The sequence below is a fragment of the Stigmatopora nigra genome, chromosome 18 (genome assembly GCF_051989575.1).
Source record: "Stigmatopora nigra isolate UIUO_SnigA chromosome 18, RoL_Snig_1.1, whole genome shotgun sequence".
Lineage (NCBI taxonomy): Eukaryota > Metazoa > Chordata > Actinopteri > Syngnathiformes > Syngnathidae > Stigmatopora > Stigmatopora nigra.
This window is the reverse complement of record NC_135525.1, coordinates 8,102,864-8,122,373: the sequence shown is the minus strand read 5'-3', so window position 1 is coordinate 8,122,373 and position 19,510 is coordinate 8,102,864. Positions and strand designations below refer to the sequence as shown.

Here is a 19,510-nt window from a genome sequence, read left to right as displayed (position 1 = left end):
TGTTCATTTTTTCTTCACTTGACACTATCATTCATCAGCCTTTTTCCGTCCCGTTTTTTAGTCAGAGCAAAACATTTTGCAGGCAGTTTTTAATAGCAAAGCACATATTTTTTGGAATTGTTTTATCATCTGATTCGATTATTATAAATTTTGCTCTCTCTGATATACACATACTCAAGGTGGATTCGTAATGTTTCCCATTATGGTGGCGTCATTGAAATATAAGGATTTATTTTTCATCTGTGAAACAACCTTTTTATTTTGGTATGTTTCAGAGATCCCGGTGGTGAACCCCACAGCTGTGGTGAGCAGTACAGAGGAGCCAGCAGGTTGGTGTAAACTCACCCTTTGACTACTTAACGATAGGAACAAAAACACTTTTTTTAATTCACATTTCTGGCCTCCAGTTTGAAGATGTGGAATAAATATTAATGGAGGGTGGGGCGCCTCCTTTTTTTTTTGAATTTTTTTGGCCCGGGCAAAGTTTTTTTCCCCCCTTTGTCTGTAAAACCCACGTCCTTAGCCAAGTTTCCTCGACCTCGAGGTGCTCAAAGCATCGCCTGGGCTCCAATGACAAGGCCGGCCAACAGACAGGAGAGGTGATTGGTTACAGCGTACGTGGTAGATAAAGTGGAAGGAAGCGTTTTGAGGCGTGAAAAGACTTCTGGCAACTGCCTAGAGAGGAAATTGGTTCAGTCTCTCCTTCAAAACCCCCAATTCTCCGCTCAATTACCCTTATTTTCTCTTCTTGATTCATGTTGATTTGGGAATTTTAATCATTTAATGGGTGTGAGTTCCAATGTAAGAAGATCTTTTTCGTGCTGCTTCATGACTATTCCACATTAATCCAAATGGGGCGCCTAAACATAATCCACTTGACTTCATTCAAACATGGAGACCAGGGTCTTCAAACTGGTTCTCAAGGGCTGCTTTTGGTCCAGGTTTTAGTTCCAACTGATCCAGCACAAACAGTATTCTGCTAAAACTAATAGCACCTAACTGGAATCAACTGATTTTATGTATAAGTCACCATATTTTTGAAAAGTTCATGCCATCTACTCTATTGGAAAAACTCCCTTTAACTCAGTGACTCATTCCATCACATGGTCAGCATTAGTACTAGCCTCTCCTGGGACAGTTTTTCACAGTCTCAAATGTTACGCGCAGTACACGTTAGAGCAAATATAACACGGCTTTAATCAATTGTTTACTATTACTCAGTGTTGGGTTCATTTGTACTCCACTTCCATAACCTCAAATATTTTATTTTGCGATTTCCCCCTGGCATGCTGGAAAAACGTGTTGAAATGGGGAAAATTAATGTATGATTGCTGTATCAAATGTCTGCCAAAAATGAAAGAACAAAGCATTTTAGCCAAAAAAAAAACATCAAATGATGTGGTGAGTCAGATGGGGATTTTGATCTTGAGTTTGAGACCATTGACATAGAAATGGAAGAAGCAAAGCTTCCCCCTTGCTCCACTCAAACTCTTATTCGACCTTCAACTGAACAGTTTAACAAGTGTTTGCTTCTTCCCTGGGAAAATGCTCAAAAACCCCTCCAACTCTTGAAAATATGCTAACTGCATCTTTCTCTCACTCTTTAAACTTTACTGTCCACTGTTGGCTTTGTTAAGAAGGGGCGGAGGATGCAATTTGTCCTTGTCGAAGCAGAGAAAAGATTTCAAGGGGCCGAAGGCATCAAGAAGCCTTCACTTTGGGCCAGTCTTCTGGGTCAGCGGGCGATTTATTTATTTTTTTTTCTTTTGGCGAGAGCTTTTCCAGGTGAAAAGTGGCTCCTCATGGGAAAACGCGCTTTTGCTGTTCTCCCTGCCAACATTTCACTGCCAATACCTTGGGGCCAACCACAGTATAGTTCGCATTATACAAGAAGTAGGAGCGTGCACATATTTGCCGTTGCTCTAATGAAATCCATGCACATCTCATACAAATGCATGCCTGTCACACTTGCATGCACACGTACATGATAATGAGCTGCATATGAAACTACGCTCACCTACAATGAAAAGACCTTTACAAAGCAAAGATTTAGAAAGTAATGGAGGAATTTTTCTTAGGGCTCCCCCCTACAGCATTGACTACCATCACTGCCATGGTATTTTGGTTCAAATGATTTGGACTTCCATTGCCGTTAATAGAAGTTAATGTTTATTCTTAAAAAGGATGTTTGGGAGTCAGAAAAATTATTTAAGTTAATATATGTTTAAGAAATCGGAGTATATTTATATTAAGATGTCTTTTCAATGTTAAATGTGTACTGTTACAAGGATTTAAGTTTTTTATAAATAAGGACTACTGCACAAAAATGTAAGACACATTTGAAGGGAATGGGAGGATCTACGTTGATTAGTGCTGACTGTTCATGCCCATTTTAAATACCTTGGCATGTTTGCCAAATGTCCAACGCCCACTTAAACAAGTCGGAATTGTACCTAAACTTGCACCAGTCAAGAAAATAATAGCCTTTCCTGTTAAACTTTTCTTTTTTTTACAGTCATACAACAAACAGTTAAAGTTTTTTTCTTTTCCTTCTCTCCTTTCTGTGCCTTATTAAATCTTGGGCTTACTGATACGCAGCCAAACTTCCCGGACTTTTGACATTTATATTAATTCATGTGTTCCTTCATAACAACTTCATTTACTCCATTTTATTTTTAAATCCTTCTTCAAAAAGTGCACGCACTCGCACTTGCATGCGACTCAGGCATTTTGTGTGCGGTCACTTTTGATTGATTTACTTTGGTAGGCAACGTGACGGACTGGTTTTCCTTTAGAAAAGAGTTAGACCACAAAGGGCCCGGTTAAGTTTACCACCATGTGGTTTCTCAACTTCGTGGTGATTCCAAGCACGGTGTCCTCTCAAGACGCTTGACTTGAAACATGGGAAACCATTTTTTTTTATCCTTTTTCTCTTGTCTCTCCACCAAACGATAAAATCTGTGAATTCAGCACTCTTCCACATTTCAAACATGATAATACTCATCTGTTCTTAATACAGCAGGCGCCCCTTCCTTTTGCATCACCATGCAGAAATTTGAATTTTGATCAAAATCAAACATGTGCTTACAGACTAGCTTGCCTCAGGGTTTTTCCATCCAAAGTGAAATGATTGTCATTTTTCTATGCAACGTCAGAATGAGAAGTACTACATTCCCATTGTAGATTTACAAGCACTCGAGAGGCAAAGTGTTTTTAATGTGTCTCTGGCCAATGTGTGGTCTCGGCTGCCAAAGCCCTCTCGCGCCATCCAAGCGTGACCTGCTTCCACCTCGTTCTGTCTTTCCTCAAACACCGAGAAAACATGTCAAACTTAACACTTGGAGTCATCTGCTATGGTTCACCTGCCCCTTGGTGCTGCTTTTTGTCCACCTTTTTGTAGGTGCTTGTCAAATGTAGTGTTGTTCTTACACGAAAAATAACCACCATATAATCTCAACATCATCCTTGGAGTTCTTGCCATGTAATCCAATAGGAGCTTTCTAAATAAATTAGCGCTTGGAAATGACATATTTCCGGGTGTGCAATAAGATACTGAAACAAAAGCAATTTTTTTAATTAAAAGTTATTCCCCACATTTCATTGGTGTTCTCCTCGTGCTACAAATCACTTCAAAGTTTATAAGAATAGGATATTCTGTAGGTGTTTATGTACAATTAAATATAGGGAGCCATTTTTATTGCAATTTCTGTCATTAAAGGAAATAGAGAGTACATTACAGTTTTCAATTTACCTCCAATCTTAATTAACAATGAATGGGAAATGGTTTAAAACTACTTATTAAATGTTTTAGTCCTGAAAAAAATGTGTCACTTAATTTACAGATAAAGGATTATTTGAACACATCAATCCTTTAAGTTGTTTTGTTTATTTCTGAATTTTACCATGTACAATGTTATTTGGATTTAATTTAATTTAATTTTCTTCTTTTGGCAGACTGTGATTCCTATTGCAAACCAGTGAAGGGGAACCTGAAGATTAATATGAAGAAATATTGTAAAAAGGATTACGGTAGGTTGTTTTTATTTATCTATTGTCGAAAACAACAGTCCACGAAGGGATAGTTTGACTAAGCCTGTTTTTGGTCGTGTTCTTAGCGGTGCAAGTGAACGTACTGGACATGGAGACTGTGGGTGACTGGGCCAAGTTTTCCGTCAACATCATGTCAGTGTACAAGAGTCGTGGCGAGCCCTTAAAGCGTGGAGACAACATCCTGTGGGTGCACATGAAGGACCTGGCCTGCAAATGCCCCAAAATCCAGATGAGCAAGCGCTTTCTGGTTATGGGTGGTAGCGACAGTGGCGCCACCAGCCCGGGGACGGGAACGGGAACGGGTACGGGGGTCGGGCCCGGCGGGGGAGCTTCCTCCAACCCCGGGGCGGAACGCGTGGGCCTTCTGGCTGATAAGAACAGCTTGGTGATCCAGTGGAGGGACGTTTGGACAAGACGACTGAGGAAGTTCCAGCGCAAAGAGAAGAAGGGGAAATGTGGCAAAGCATGATGGTAAAGCAGAGATCCAAGCTTTCCTCTTCCTCCACACGCCCACCTAACCCAGTCCCTTCCATTGCGGGAACACTGCACATTACCATGACTGCATGTACCCTACCTGTTTTAAGGACCACATTTTGTGTAAATTGTATAATTATTTTACTTTTTATTTTTACAGATTTGTCTTTTTATTGTCACGTCTTTCTCGTCCTATGGTTTGCCTTAAGAAGGGACCTTTAAAAAGGGTATGGAGTCTCCATAGAGGCAGGCGGCGTTCCCGGTTTTGGAACCATTCCTCCTCCATTTCACACTACACGCCTCCTTCCAAAATTCTTCTCGAAGGATTCCAAGAAGGAAGAACCAAGTCCGAGGCATGCCCTCTAGTTTGAATGGGGCGTTGAACATTTATCAACCCATTTTCTGGTTACAGACTTTTCTGAATGGAGATTTTTTGAATGGAATTCTCCAACAACAAACTTGCTGCTGCCACCATACAAGACGAAGCGAGCTCACTGCTTGTTTTTTTTCGTCCCACATACATTCTAGTCATACCATATCCGCTTTCTGTTGGCACCCGTGGGTTATATTTCTGAGGGTATTTCCTCAACTTTCCCTGTCTGGACCCTCTCAGAGAAGAGCTAACGTGGATTGAAGAAAGACAATTTGTCGGTATTTCAAAAGCTCTTTTAGCCCGTTCAATCCTTTGGCGTCTTGTGACTGGCAGATTAAGACGAGACTTGAATTATTCTACGTATAAAAAGTGAAGCTGATTATTTAGTCTGACTGAAGGAAGCCGGAATGTTTTTGAAAGGGTACTGTATTATGACATGGCAAGATCGCATTTCAATCCTCGTTGGTTTTGTTATGTTTGCATGTTCGTGGTTTAAGCTGGTCCATCAAGACCCTCACATGAGCCTCCCCAGAAACCAAACCAATGCCAGCCTAAAAAAAAAAAAAAAAAAAACTCCCGAGTTATCTCCCATGTCATCCATTGCCAGATGAGGACAGTCATATTTTTTAACCTAATTACAACACTCTCAAAGTCAGATCCGAGTAGAGACCAAAAAACAAGCTTCTGTTAGCTCTCCAGATTTTTATCCGCTTTCATTCTGTAGATTTCATTACAATGTAAAGTATAAGATAAACAAGCATTTGAATTCACGTGGAGGTGGCGTGGCTGCCGTTGTGCTGACAGGCAGTCTGAAAAGTCGGAGATTGTTTGGCTACGGCCAAGGCTGTGTGTTTGGCTTGTCCTTCCTCCAAAAGACTCTCTCCTATGCTGCGTATCAGCCAAGCACCCATCGAGCCACTCCCCCCTCTGCTCAGAGCCATTTTTTTTGCATGCTGTGTATTGAGTGTCTTCGATAAGTGACAGCGCAGGTTGAGTTGGCCAAATCTACTCAGTGGTGCACTGTACTCTGCATTCTAAGGGCTCCTTTTACCCTCCCTGGAATGTTTGTCAAAACGTGAAGGAGTCATTTTAAATGTATTGATTTTGTTTGGTAGCTCGAAAAAAAAAGTCCCCGTACTAGGATTTGGTTTATTAAGTCCAATCAGAAAGCAAAAGTAACCAAAATAAATTCAGGTTAAGAATCAATGACTCATAGTATTGTGTCCCATGACTAAGTGAACTGCAGTGGAACCTCCAAGTGGGTGACCAATCACATCCTTATCCTATAGTCTACGAATCACTGATTATTTTTATGATTTGTCATTTTATATATAAACATTATTTACTGCTATTGTATATTACTCTGGGCTTAACATTCTAGCTGTAATTGTGCATTGGAACCAAAAGTTAGATGCTAAAACAAGTTCAAATATGATTTTATGATTCACTATAAAAGCATTAGTACACTGAGTAACCATTGATTGATATTAAGCATTCAAGTTATGATGTATTGGGGAGGAGTGACTTGTTTTTTATGATTTTTATTTTAGCAGAACGATAAAAAAGCCACATTTTTGGATGTCAATAGCAGTGAAAGAATGAATCCCGTATAAAATATTGAGAAACAAATCCCTAGATTCGCATTACAACCATAACGATGCACAAAAAAATGAAATGTGATGAATATACTTTTGAATAGCCAGAAATAAAAAGCCAAAAAGACTTGATGACAAGAATGGTAAGTTTCGTTAGACATTTGAGCCACGCAACTTTGGAGGTTCCAATGTAGTTAAATATTTTTTAAAAATTAAACCCATATGCCATGTTTTCTACTGGCTGACTCTCTCAAGTGCCCACCCTGAATATCGAAGTGAAGATAAGAGTGCGCCAGATGTTCTCGTCTTTTTAGTTTGCCTCATAGGGAGAGCCATCCTGTTGTTTTCCATTAACAAGCTTGGCAATAGAGGCACACTTTTGCTTTGTTTCTTCCGCCGCAGATTTTTATAGCTTCCACAGGTGCATTCGATTTGTATTTACTCCTCGTAAGTAAACAAGTGATGTGCACATCACGCCCTGCGCTTCCGTTGCTTTTTGTGCTCAATTTAGACGTTACATTGCTCCAACCGCGACTTTTTCACCATTGAGCTCATTTGATCTCATTGGCTGCCATTGATGGAGATATACATCCAATCCACTTAAACTGGGAGCAAATTTTGCAATCGATTGCCATTAATGGTAGCCAGTGACACAGTGCATTTCTGGACTATAAGACGCACCAGAGGAAAAAATGCAGTATACAAGTTACACTGGAGTAGAAATTGCTTTAATTGTGGAATTTGTATTTGATCAGAGACCAACCACAAATAACATTCTTGTAATAGCAATAAAATGGAAAATAATTGGCAAAATTGGAACCTCTTCGTGTAATGTTAAGTTACTCGAATGACTAATAGCCTCTAGAACCAACATAACTTTTTGACCAAACTTGAAATGTCAAACATTTTTAAGTAGCACCTGAGGATCAGTCACAAGTGCAGCTATACTTTGAAACAAAAAAGTGCGATTTATAGTCTGCAAAATACAGCATTTTATTCCTTCATATGACCAAATTTCCATGCTTTGAAATGCTCTGAATACTGAGAACTGTGCTTTTGTCATGATGGCCTGCTTTCAAATGGTAAACAAAATATCTTCCTTTAAACGTCTATGACAAGCGCCCTATTGTAAATAGTTGAGGGCGTAAAAATTACTCAATGTGACACAGGGATGATTGGAACTATTCAAATCCTTTTGTGAAAATCCAAACTCGATGAATGTCTGAAGTAATATCCCACTCATCCCATGACGTATCCACAGACTATGTTTTAGTGCATTCTTTGCTCCTCACTTCTGTATCCAAGTCTTGTACTTTTTGTTCCTTGAGGCAATGAACCACTGACTTTTTCATCTAAATGATACAAAAATAAATTATTAGTTAATGAGCTGGTGCCGTGTTGATGGTCCATCTTGTTCTCAGCGAGCCAAGGAAATTAGAATGAATGTCGGAAAGTACACTCCAGCGTGTTTCCACTCACTGGGGATGAACCAGTTGGGAATGAGGGATAGAGTAGCTCCTTACCTCTGTGAGCAGTCCAAAAGCTCTGTAAATAAACTTCACCTCACTGGAAACTTAACCCTCCAATCAAAGTCCGCTCCAAAAGCAGGAAGGTTGTTTTTTTTCCTTTTTTTCATCCCCTTGTATTTCACTCTGTCACCTACATAGCTCTCACTCCACTAATTCCCCAATTTCAATCCAAACAAAATCCTCCTCCTGCTAGAAAGCAACCATTTATCATTTAAAACCCCTCCTGGCTTAAGCTACCAAACCTTGCCTGGATGTTTGTATACCTTTTGGCATCAAATGCATCCATCTTGGACATCCTGTCTTCCCTTTTTGCTTGTTGTGCCAGCTTCTTTTACCAGACAACATTTAAACTTAATGGACAGTGCTTTATGGTCCAATTGGGGAGTTGGTGACAAGAATAGATTGTTGGAGATTGGCCAGATAGGTAGGTTCAGTGTTTTGGCTGTTTAAGGGACAAGATTTCCCACTAAGCGGGTTCAGAAAATGATATGAGACTTAGCTAGTGTTTATTTTGCCTTCGAACTAACTATCCAAATGTGCAAAATGGATGTGATTGCATACTTTTCAGCAGGAGAGCTGTACCGTGATGGGAATTCCAAGGGCCCTTGAAAATACTATTTTAAATTTGCGGCATTGAAGTGCCATTTTTTTTTTTCCTTTTTCGCGGGGCCCCAAATTCCTGGCGGCGCTCCTTGCAAGCAATGCCGCACATTGGCAGGTTCTTTCTGAAAAGCAAATGAATCCTGGCTGCACACCAAATAAAAATGTCACAAAAAGTTAAAAATACAGAAATGGTAATGACCTCATCTCAATTTACTCACAAATGTACTTACTTGAAATAACTTTAATCTGTTCCAGCCTTCTACTAAATGTCTGTTTTAATGGTAAAAAGAAACGTATTATAATATTGAATTTTATAGAATCGCACACTAATGGAATCGTTTAAATAATTTTGCTCGCATTGTATTAATTCAATGACAAGTTTTTTGCTCTTTCTTGTGCCAATTTTATCCTAAAATTCTAACATTAATCATTCTTTGCCTTGGATTAAGAATACATAATTGCCTACCAATGCTTCAATGTGTTGCTTATACTTGAGAAAATTAATTTCCCGTTGAAAAAGTGAAAACTGAAAATGTTTTTAGTAGCTATTAATGGCGATAAACATCCAATCCTTTAGAAATGGGAGAAATTGTTATTATGGCACAATAGTTAACTCATTAGTTGCCCTTTATAGAAACCAATTCAATTTAACAGGAGTTGGCAATTTGATTGGACGTCTATCTCCGTCAATGACAGTGAAACATGACCATTCAATGAATGCCAGCCCATTCCAATTGAAATAGGTTTGATGTCTGCCATTGTCAATGGCAGTGAGTGAGTTAAATGGTGCGTCTAACATGAAACATATTGGTAAAATGGGCCCAGTGATTTACTATATGAAAGCACAGGAAGCAGTGGCTGTTGGCGTGTTTCTTTGATGGTGACACGGTGTGGCAAAAGCTGTTTTTTGGGGAAAGCTTCAAACTATTTTGAGGGTTTGGAAAATTATCCAAAGACGCTCAATTCTTCTCCACATTCTTCTTCTAGGACTCACCAAACTAGCTTTCATAAGATGCCAACATAGCTTCATTGGAGCCTCATTACCACTTAAGTTCAACAGCATTTTTCAGCTGTCTTTTTTCAATGTGTGTGTGTGGGAAGACTGTGCACTGTAACTATTTTTTTTCTTCTAGATTCCCCTTGGTTCATTTCTTCTTTCCCTGGGTGTTTTCCCCGAAGAGAGTGGTCTACATATGTGTGACTCTACCTCCAAAAGCGTATGTGTATGTATTTAACAACATAGAACCCCCAAACCCTCCCCATACAAAACCGCAAAAAAATGTGGCGAGAAATCTTTGTTGCACTGCATCATAAATATTCAGTGCTAAAGTTCTGATCTGGATCTCTCTTTTTTCGAGACGCTCGTCTTCGACATGAGTGAAAGCAGCTGTCGTGCACGGAGACCCACACGGACGTAAACGACAATGGTCACGCCCCTGCTCATACATCTGTCATGGTTCCATCTCATGGTGTAATGAAAGTGACACACCTCATTGGGGTATGTATGATAGTGACAACCATGTTTTTTTCCTTATACCGGTGTTATCTGATATTTTTAGTTGTCGATTTGATGCATGAGATTGAAAGGCATATGTAAAAATATATAGAATATTAGACAACAATACACAGGGCTGGAAATCTGGGAAATACTAACGAAGTAAACACAATAAGAATGGAAACAATGTTAATGTGAACAATGTTAGAAATTGGCTTTGAAATGTAGGTCAGATTTTGAGATTGAAAACATTTAACATGGCCAAGGGGTGATTGGAAATAAGTGTAATATAAAGATGGTGCAATTTAAAACCGGAGTAGTTCTCGATTGCAAAAATTCAGCTCTTAATCCATTCTGCAGCTTTCAATTTGATTGGGTACTGTTGAAAATGGGGATAAGTCTCTTGAAAGCGTGTAACGTTAGAGCTACATGTAAGTGTATGCGTGGTTCCATTTTTTTTTTAAGATGACATGAACAAATCGAATCATGAATATGTCCTTGAGGTCATTGACAAAGTGGAGGCCTCATAAAAAATGACATTTCAATTCTTAATTTAATCTTTGCAGGGGTCCTTTCAATTCACTGCACATGCTTCAGCGCAACTCAGCCCAAACATTTGACTTTTCCTTCCAAAGTTAATATTTTCAATACAACCAAATACTCCCTTGGCTGCAAATGAGATTTGTCAATGTGTACAAACCAAAAGCTTGGCTTTCAACCAAAACCGACTTGAACGAGAAAATTGTGTATTTGTTCTCCACTCTTTGTTTCCATTTATTAACTTCTGTCCAAAACTAGCACACATTACAAAAGCAATTAAAAAGGCAATGTTTCAGTCAAAGTTATTTGCCACAATGACCCCAACCTTGTAAAAACCTCCAAGAGTGAACATCCATTCTCACGTATTTTTTTATTTTTCCTTGCGTTTTTGACCTCTCACCTCACGTCGTACTGTATCACACCACCCAGTAACCCCCCACCCCCACCCCAAACCCCATCTGTTGGCATTTAGCAGCAGCTTCCCCACCTTTGCGCTGATCTCCGGTCGGCATTAACCACCCTAATTTGTCTGCCGAAGCCCGCACTGATTGCTACCATGTGATGCTGTGTGAAAGGTGAGGTGATGTCTACTTATCTGTTCAGACGGACAGGTCAAGAGGTCAACACCAACGAGGGTGATAGGGGTTAAGGTGGGGGCAAATGAAAAGCCATGAGAAAGTGAACAAGTGACAAATGGAGAACACATGACAGGATGGACATGAGTGGAAAAAGTCACTTAGTGCTTTTGATGCTTTTTAAAACGGCCCAGAGAATTTTCCTTCCACCGGGACGTCATCTGGCTCCACTTGTCCACCACCAAGACCTTCCCGGTTACGCTTCATATTTAACAAAAGATATCCCTAATTTCTCTTGCAGTTGTCTCCTCTAGGGAAAGACCAGAAAGGTTTCTTCACGCCAAAAGGGGGGAATTGTGGTGTTGATGTTCTCAATGCTAAGTGACATCATGCTTTGGTTTTTGGTGCTTCTCCAATGACACGTGGTGATAACCAAGTAAATGCGAGATATGATTGACTAAATTTACAACTTAACACCATGATTTGTAGTTGATGTCCCCCTAATGGCTTTATGGTTGAATTTATTTTAGTTCTATATGTCAATTAACAAACTTTTTTTCTGCATCTTTGATGCATTTGCTTTTGTTTTCATGTTTACAATATACATTCTATATGAGATGATAAATAAACCCTGACCCTGACCTTCAAAATGGAATAGAATTCTCTGAAAATGTGATCATTGAACAAGCCTTTCCTAGTTAAAATCCATTTGACTTCTGACTTACTTTACCCTTACAATGACCTGCCTCGCATTATGACTCCATGTCATTCTTCATACTATAATTCAGCCATTCCCAGCCTAACTTGCCTCTGCTTTTCCTGCCTATACGCAAATGTGACTTCTAGTAAAGGGTGTGGTGCGACATTAAGAGAACAGAACACATCCTAAGGGAGCCAAAGGCCACTTTCCCCCCTGTGCCTTTCTCCAAGGTAAGTTTTGGACAAGTGAGTCCTTGTGTCCGACTCGAGGCTTCTTATTTCAACAACAGCCGCACCTGTGAAAATATGGGCGGCGTATTCACGTATCAACCCAAATAAACTCACCTAGGAGTCGGGCGACGCCACACTCCGATGACAGGTGCCACTCGGCGACCCGAACCCGTCGACCGCTAAAACACCTCTCTTGCACGCTTCTTTTTTTTTCAACATATAGAGGCACCTTATGTGTGGCGTTGCTGGTCCATGCCAATTGGTTGAACGGCGCCAAGTGACTGCTCCACATGGCACGACTACTGAGCAATAAATGTCGGAGACCAGTCATTTTTAATAGGACATTCCAAAGCAAGGTATGTAATCGTTCTGTACGGCAACCGGGCGGTAAACTCTGCGGAAATCTGACTTCCTGCTCTTTGCTTCTGTTTCCTGAGCAGAAAAGGCCTGAAAGTCGTGCCCAGGCAGAACAACCATTGGCAGCATGTGAACTGGCGTAACATATTTACTGGCATCATAACCACAATGGGGTGAGTTACATGTGGATATTGTGAGACTCATGTTGAAAGGGTTTAGATGATATTTGAAATGACAAAGTGACTTTTTTTTGGGCCAAAGCTGAAACAGATGAACTCATTCGCAAACAATGACTTGGTGGGTTTGCACTGAATACGCTTATTTTATTGCCATTGCCAATCCATTCCTTCCAAAAAATGTTTAAAATTGAAGTATTTGTCCCATTTAAAGCTACTTTTTAATTTATCTCAAAAAATAATTAACTTACTGAAGTATTTAACTCATTCCTGCCGAAAAACTTGACCTGAAACCTTTTATACCTCATCCACATTACATCTGGATAGTTTGACTATACGGCCTTGAATGTTTTATATACATCATAATGTTCAGTTGAAGGTATTTCAAAGTGCTTTTTTAGAAGTACATATGGTGAATCTTTATTTTCCACAGTTAAAAGACACCCAGCAGAGAATTCTTTAAGTCCGCCTGCAGCCATCCAAAATTGTGTTGTTACCAAGGTAAAGGTTTGTGTTTGTTTAACATTGCATGCTTTTTGTTTCCCAATTTTCCTTTTTTATCTTGTGCAAACTTAATGACACTCAAACCACAATTCAAGTCCGATGCATCTCTCTCTCGCCGCCATTCTTTCACTTTTTCCTCTAGAGAGGTCAAACAACCAAAAGGGCTCTTTTGTCTGATTAATGGTGTTTACGTCACTCGCATATTTGCTGCCTCCCGTTGATGAATCCCAGTATCCTCGTAAAGAGAGTGCACACAAGTTGTTTCTAAATGGCAATTGTTAACAACTCGGTGGTCTCGGTACACACGCACTACCTTTTTTTGACTTGAATTGGCATGGATTATTATAACTTTACTGTATCTGGTTAAATTGTCCATGGAATATGTGAATACATCTTACAGCAATGTCCATTGTGTAACACCAACATTTAGAGGTTAGATGTCAGAATGTGATGGTTTCCTGTCAGCTCCCAAAGTACTCCATGTCTGTTTTTGTCACATGTATGTATGCCAAGCCTTCAATATCCCTGACAGACACATTCTCACGTCCGTCTCCTCGTCGGCGCGAGGATTCCTGTGGCTCGCACTTTTCGCTTGTTTGTCTTGACACCTTTTTGCAGTTTTTTCCCACCTCCCGTCGAATAGGAGCTGTACCTTATAGGGGCATCGGTTTCAAGATTGGCAGGGAAACAATATTATGCTTGCAAGTCTCCCATTTGAAAAAGATTTGGATGTCTATTGCCAATAATGGTAAGGGAATTGAGTTAACAGTCTTTGTGGACTACTTTGGCCTTTGCGAATAATGATAATAATTGTAATCATTTTTTAACAGCTTTTTATCGTCAGTCTCGGTTTAAATTTAGTGTCAAACTTAATATTAAACAAGGAGAAAGTCTTGTTGTTCATTTAAAATAACATTGCTTTGATTCAGGAAGGACTGCTGGACTCTAAAGCAAAAAAAAGGTATGGTAGTTCTCTCGTGAAAAAAACACATTGCGTTTATTATGATGTTAATTCCAATATGCTTACATTTTGCAGAATAATCCGATGGAATGAACATGGCATGAGCGTTCTCACGTCCAGTTGGAAATCTTACAGAAAGGTAAGCGATATGTTAGTCAGGTAACATTTGAAGCATTGTATATTTTTTGTAGGTACCAATCTATATGGCTTATTGTTAGCAGGGTGAAAGGTTATATGTTTTCCCCAATGGGAGTCGGGCCAGTTTTCTTTTCATTACTCTACCTGCAGGCTGAACCCCCGTTATCACAATAAGCTTTATTTTTATCGACATGTCCAGACGGAAGCGGCATTCCTGGGAATTAGGCTCAATTTCACTTGGCCTCCAGTGTTTTTTAGGGAATACTCCCACAACTGCACCCCTTGAATTCTGTGCAGAGTGCTTGCTCCATGTCTCAGGTATTCTTGTCGCACATTAGAGTTTATTTGTTTTCTGGAATACTCACTGACCTCACAATTGAACCACAACATGCCCTGAAAACGTATCACGTGTCAGAAAAGGTGAGAGTAGAGCTTGTCAATCTTACTCCGGTCCTAAATAGTCATTTTTCAACCATTGAAATACTAGTTGTCCATTAATTTCATAATTAATTCGCCTTTGTTACCCGAAAGTTAAGCACAGTATGTTGAACTGACACTATACTAAGACCCCAAATGAAACCCTCTTAAACCTCCCATTTAGTCTTGCAATAAGAGCAACTCACCTGCAATTATCTAAGGATTACCTTTTTATTTGAGCGAGCTTTATAGAGTCAAAAGGCGCTTCCTGCTTCTTGACCCCTGGCAAAAAAAAAAAAAAAAAACCTCTGCTGGATCACATAAGGACACTCGTACTGCTGCTTTTTGACATACTTGAGTTATACAAATATATAACTTTTTGCCATAACACTATGCCTTTTTATGAAAAGTATATATACTATTGAAGATATTTTAAGGACATTCTTTTATACATCATTCTTGTTCCTACTTTGCAATGTAATTGTAGCAAAGAACAGCTTTACTTTGGGCAGATGGTTAAGCATTTTAGCACATTAGTTATGTTTGTAGACTGACTCCCACCCACAACAACAGGTGCACTCACAGAAAAAAATACACATTAAACTACTTTGTACCACGTTCCAATAGACTCAAAGCTTCCACCAATACATTCTATGCAAAAAGTCCCCAAAACACAAATATATAGAGTTGCAAGTTGTTTCTGAACTTTAATGAACGGGTGTATGAAAAAAAGGGAAAATCCATTAGGTGCATCTTTGCCAATTACACCACATCAACCCCGGCCTGTCATTCCCTATGCCAGCTAAAGGAATATAAATATATAATGCATCCAAATTTTAAATCCTGCGTTATTGAGTACAGGTGGCATGCAAAAGAAGCGCAATGAACAAGTATTTTTATGTGTGCCTTGCATGCCTCATTGATGCTGGCGTTTTTTAACCGACCAATTAAAAGCAGGCCATTTTTGTAGAGAAACGTTCCAGTCTCCAAGATTTACGCAGTGTCCCCCAAAACTGGCTTTTGAGTTGGAATTCTTTTATAATTCATTAACTGCCATTGATGGGGGATAAACATCCAATACATATTTGGTCTTCCAGTTAAAATGGATTGGACTTCTATCATTGTCTATGGCAGTGAATTATTTAAAACAGGTGCTGACATTCCTTCTCACCCCTTAATCTCACACCCCACTCCCTCCCAATTGTTTAATTGCAGATATAAAAATGTCAAAATGTTGCCCCTTTGATTCAAAGGGGCATTCCTGGCATCTCTCAGATGTCCATGCAGCTTTGCGGTAATCCTAGCCCCCTTGAAAGCATTTTCTTGGGGGAAAAAGGCACTGGTCTGGCTGCGTGGACACCTGCAGATCCGCAGCAATAGTGACTACAGATGCCTCTTGGACCAAAGTCAACTGCAGGATAGAAGCACTTTTATACACAAGAATGTCAGACGCATTCACACATGGTATTAGTGATTGCTTAAGGTGAGGAATTGTTATTAACTGATTCAATGAACAACAGTTTTACATTAGACAGGTTAGAATTTGGAACATGTTGGTCTCCAATGCAGCAAATATGGCTGACACGTTGTTTCTTTGATTGATGGGTAAAAAAAATCCTCTGAACATGGTTTCCGTCTGATGTAATTGGTCTCTTTTTGCAAAAATTGTAATCAGTTTGTCACATAATCAGTTAGGAGGCTTTTTTGAAGGGGCTAATCCTTTTTTGAAAGAATAAATGGTGAGATGGATAGTGACAAAGTGCTCCAAACAAATGTAAATCCAGATTCCTCTGGCGGGCTCCATCATGTGTCACTTTAAACTGAAGATGATTGACTATGTGGATACTTTTTTTTTTCTTTTTGGAAAAAGATATTTGCGCCAAGAGGAGAATTTGACAATGATATTATGTCATTCGTTTAGGCCACAGCTGTTGAGACAGATGACATGTGATGTAAGTAGAGTAAATTATCATTATTTGTTATTCTTTTGGTGTTAATATATTCTTCAATAATCATAATCTTCCTCAATATATCTACATTGAATAATATATAACTTATTTAGGGCCACGGGGGTGCTAGAACCTATCCGAGTGGACTACACCCTGGACAGGTTGCCAGTCAGTCGTAAGGTAAACCAGAAAAATATTTTTTTACATTGATTTACATGGCAGTACATTTAGAATAAATATCCTATATGCAACTTTTGTATATATTATTGGATTGTTTGCAGGACATTGAGATTAATGGCAAAGCTTGCATGTGATTAAACGCATTTCAAATTTTGTAATCATCAAAAATCATCCAAGGAAGAATGTGTATCAAATTCATCCCACCCTCAATCCCTCCCTCCCTCCCCCCCGTCCACCTCCTTCAAATTGTTTCCAGCCTACGGCCATCAGAGCGCTGTCAACTGCTTCTCTCTTCCTCGGATTCTCCAATCACACACAATTCCATTCTCATTCCTTCTCTCCGCTTTGAGTCTTCACTTATACAAACAGTACAAGTAAAAGAAGGGGGAAAGGGGGCAGGGGGGTGGGTCGTCTGAGCTATGCAATGTGCATGTGTCTACCCATGGCCTTGTTCTTGAACTGCCTCGAAAGGTCGCCCCGACGAAAAGGCGGCGCTCACCGTAATTCCACTGCGACTGAAACTATGTCTCGTGATTTCATGCATGCTTGGTTGAGGTAATCAATCTCTTTGAAGTAGTGGCCTGTCTCATTTGGAAACTAAATAAATGGACAATTTCACAGAGTTGTTTGACAACAAAGTTTAACTGATTGTGGAGAATGGAGCGTGATTTCTGCTTCTTTTTCCCCTTAACAGTGATGTCCAAATGTACAAAGGCTTTCCCTCTAAAGCATTATATGATCCACTGTAGTAATTCCAGGTAATTTCATGTTTGTGTTAACTTTATAATATACTTCTGTCACCTTTACAATTAACAATTTGCTCATAGCTTCCAAGCAAAACAAAACAAATCCAAAATAATGGTATTTTTTTCCACATGTACCTCACAGTTGTAAGTATTTGGCCAAAAAAAAAAACACTAGGTTAGATAGGAACGTTCTATTTATTTTAGCTAGTAATTGATCATTCATGTTTACATTGTTTCCCAAATTTAAAATGAATCAGGTTCAATTGACAAGGGTAATTCTCTATAGATTGAAAGTTGTACCTGTCAGATTTACAGCCCACAGCTTTAGACGAGGCTTCTAATGCGGCTCTGGAGAGGAAGTCTCCTTAGAGTTGTGGTCCCAGGTCATGGTTCTGGGTCCCAGCTGTGGGCGCTTTGATGGTCGGTTAAGTTCTTATGTCTGAAAAAAAAAAAAAAACTTAGGCCAAAGGTGCAAGGCTGCATATGTGTGAGGAAAGTGGGGGACTAAGTGCGAGCCAAATTGCCACACGGAGATCTGGCGATGTGGTCGGTGCAAGCGAGGCCTGATACGGGGAGGGTGGAGGTCAATGAGAAGCAAATGTCATCCCACTGTGACGCTAGTCTCAGCAGAACACTTGACGTGACCCAGAACACATCAACTTTAATAACCATCATCCATCTGAAAAAGTAATACAAGCCTTAAAAGGAGCATCTCATCCCACTATTGTCCCTGTAATGATATCCTATTGTTGACAATGAGCGACCTAGTCTGCTATGACCCGCTCTTGGTTTTCAAAAACGGCCCACAAGTAGACGGGTGGTCCTAATGAAAAACACTTTTTCAGGATAGAGAAACGTAAGGATGTATTTTTTTTTCCCTCAGATGTGTGAAAGCCGAGAGTTTGAGGATAGACAACCAGATGAATAGGGGGACTTTGTTAAAATAGTTCATTTGAATGCCTTTTAACGAATTGTCTGCCATAGTTTGTGATAAACATGTCCATTATTGTCACAAAAGTATGTGGACACCTGTTTAGTCCACTGCCACCCATATTCTTAATATTCCACTGTGCACAAGTTTTAGTGGATGCTTTTTATAGTAGTAAAGAAATGTGCTTACATTAGTCTATATTATGTCATTTTTTTCTGAGATTGAAATGCAATTTTTAACACTTTGCAAACCCCTAAAAAAGTTATTTATGGAATGTCAAATTAGAATTTGAGCTTTAATTTTAACTTTTTTCAACTATTATCTTAGAATTTTTCTGTGCCACTTCCGAATCAATTTTCTAATCCAGACCATTTTTATTTGTTTCATCCTCTGCTACTTCCTGAAAATGGATGGAATGGTGGTGTCAAAAAAGAAGGAATGGTGCCTTGGGATTAGCAAAGAGACACAAGAGAAGGAGAAAAAGGGATGCAGATGGAGCCAAGGAGTGCATCCATGCAGGCTGGATTAAAAGCACATGGGCTCGCCGGAGGTGAGGACACCACCGCAACACATGCGAGGAACAAATGCCGTCACTTGGCCCCCACCAGGGACCACACGCCGCACGCTTGTTTCTACACGTTGTTCACCCACGTTAGTCTAACAGCATTTTATGGTTCATCTTGTAATGGTAGAAAAATATCATACTATGTTAAGATTCACATCTTTACTGGACAGAATTACACTTCAAATCAATGACTCCCAAAATAATAGGGGTTCTGAAATATTACACTTTGTGATTTCCAACCCATGAACGAAGAGTTAGTTGGGGGTTCGAGGGCCAAGGTGGTGGGGGGGACGAGACAACCGTGCTATGGGAAAGTGTTTTGGGGAAAGCAAATTAAGGGGAAGAAAGGCCGGACACAAAGGCCTTTGAAAGAGGCAGACAGCTCCCTTGACGCGCGCCTTAAAAGAGATGCTGCAGCTCAT

General features: G+C 39.7%; 1 protein-coding gene across 2 annotated transcripts in view; it reads left to right on the top strand.

Moving 5' to 3' along the window:
* The window catches only part of ntn2 (netrin 2), a 31,767-nt gene extending 23,889 nt beyond the window's left edge, over positions 1-7,878 (top strand). For both annotated transcript variants that reach the window (XM_077739406.1, XM_077739405.1), the window contains exons 5-7: positions 276-329; positions 3,955-4,029; positions 4,116-7,878. In XM_077739406.1, the coding sequence (XP_077595532.1) occupies positions 276-329; positions 3,955-4,029; positions 4,116-4,519 (533 nt within the window). In that variant the 3' untranslated portion in view covers positions 4,520-7,878. The remainder of the gene's footprint in view (positions 1-275; positions 330-3,954; positions 4,030-4,115) is intronic.
* Positions 7,879-19,510: the final 11,632 nt, after the last annotated feature.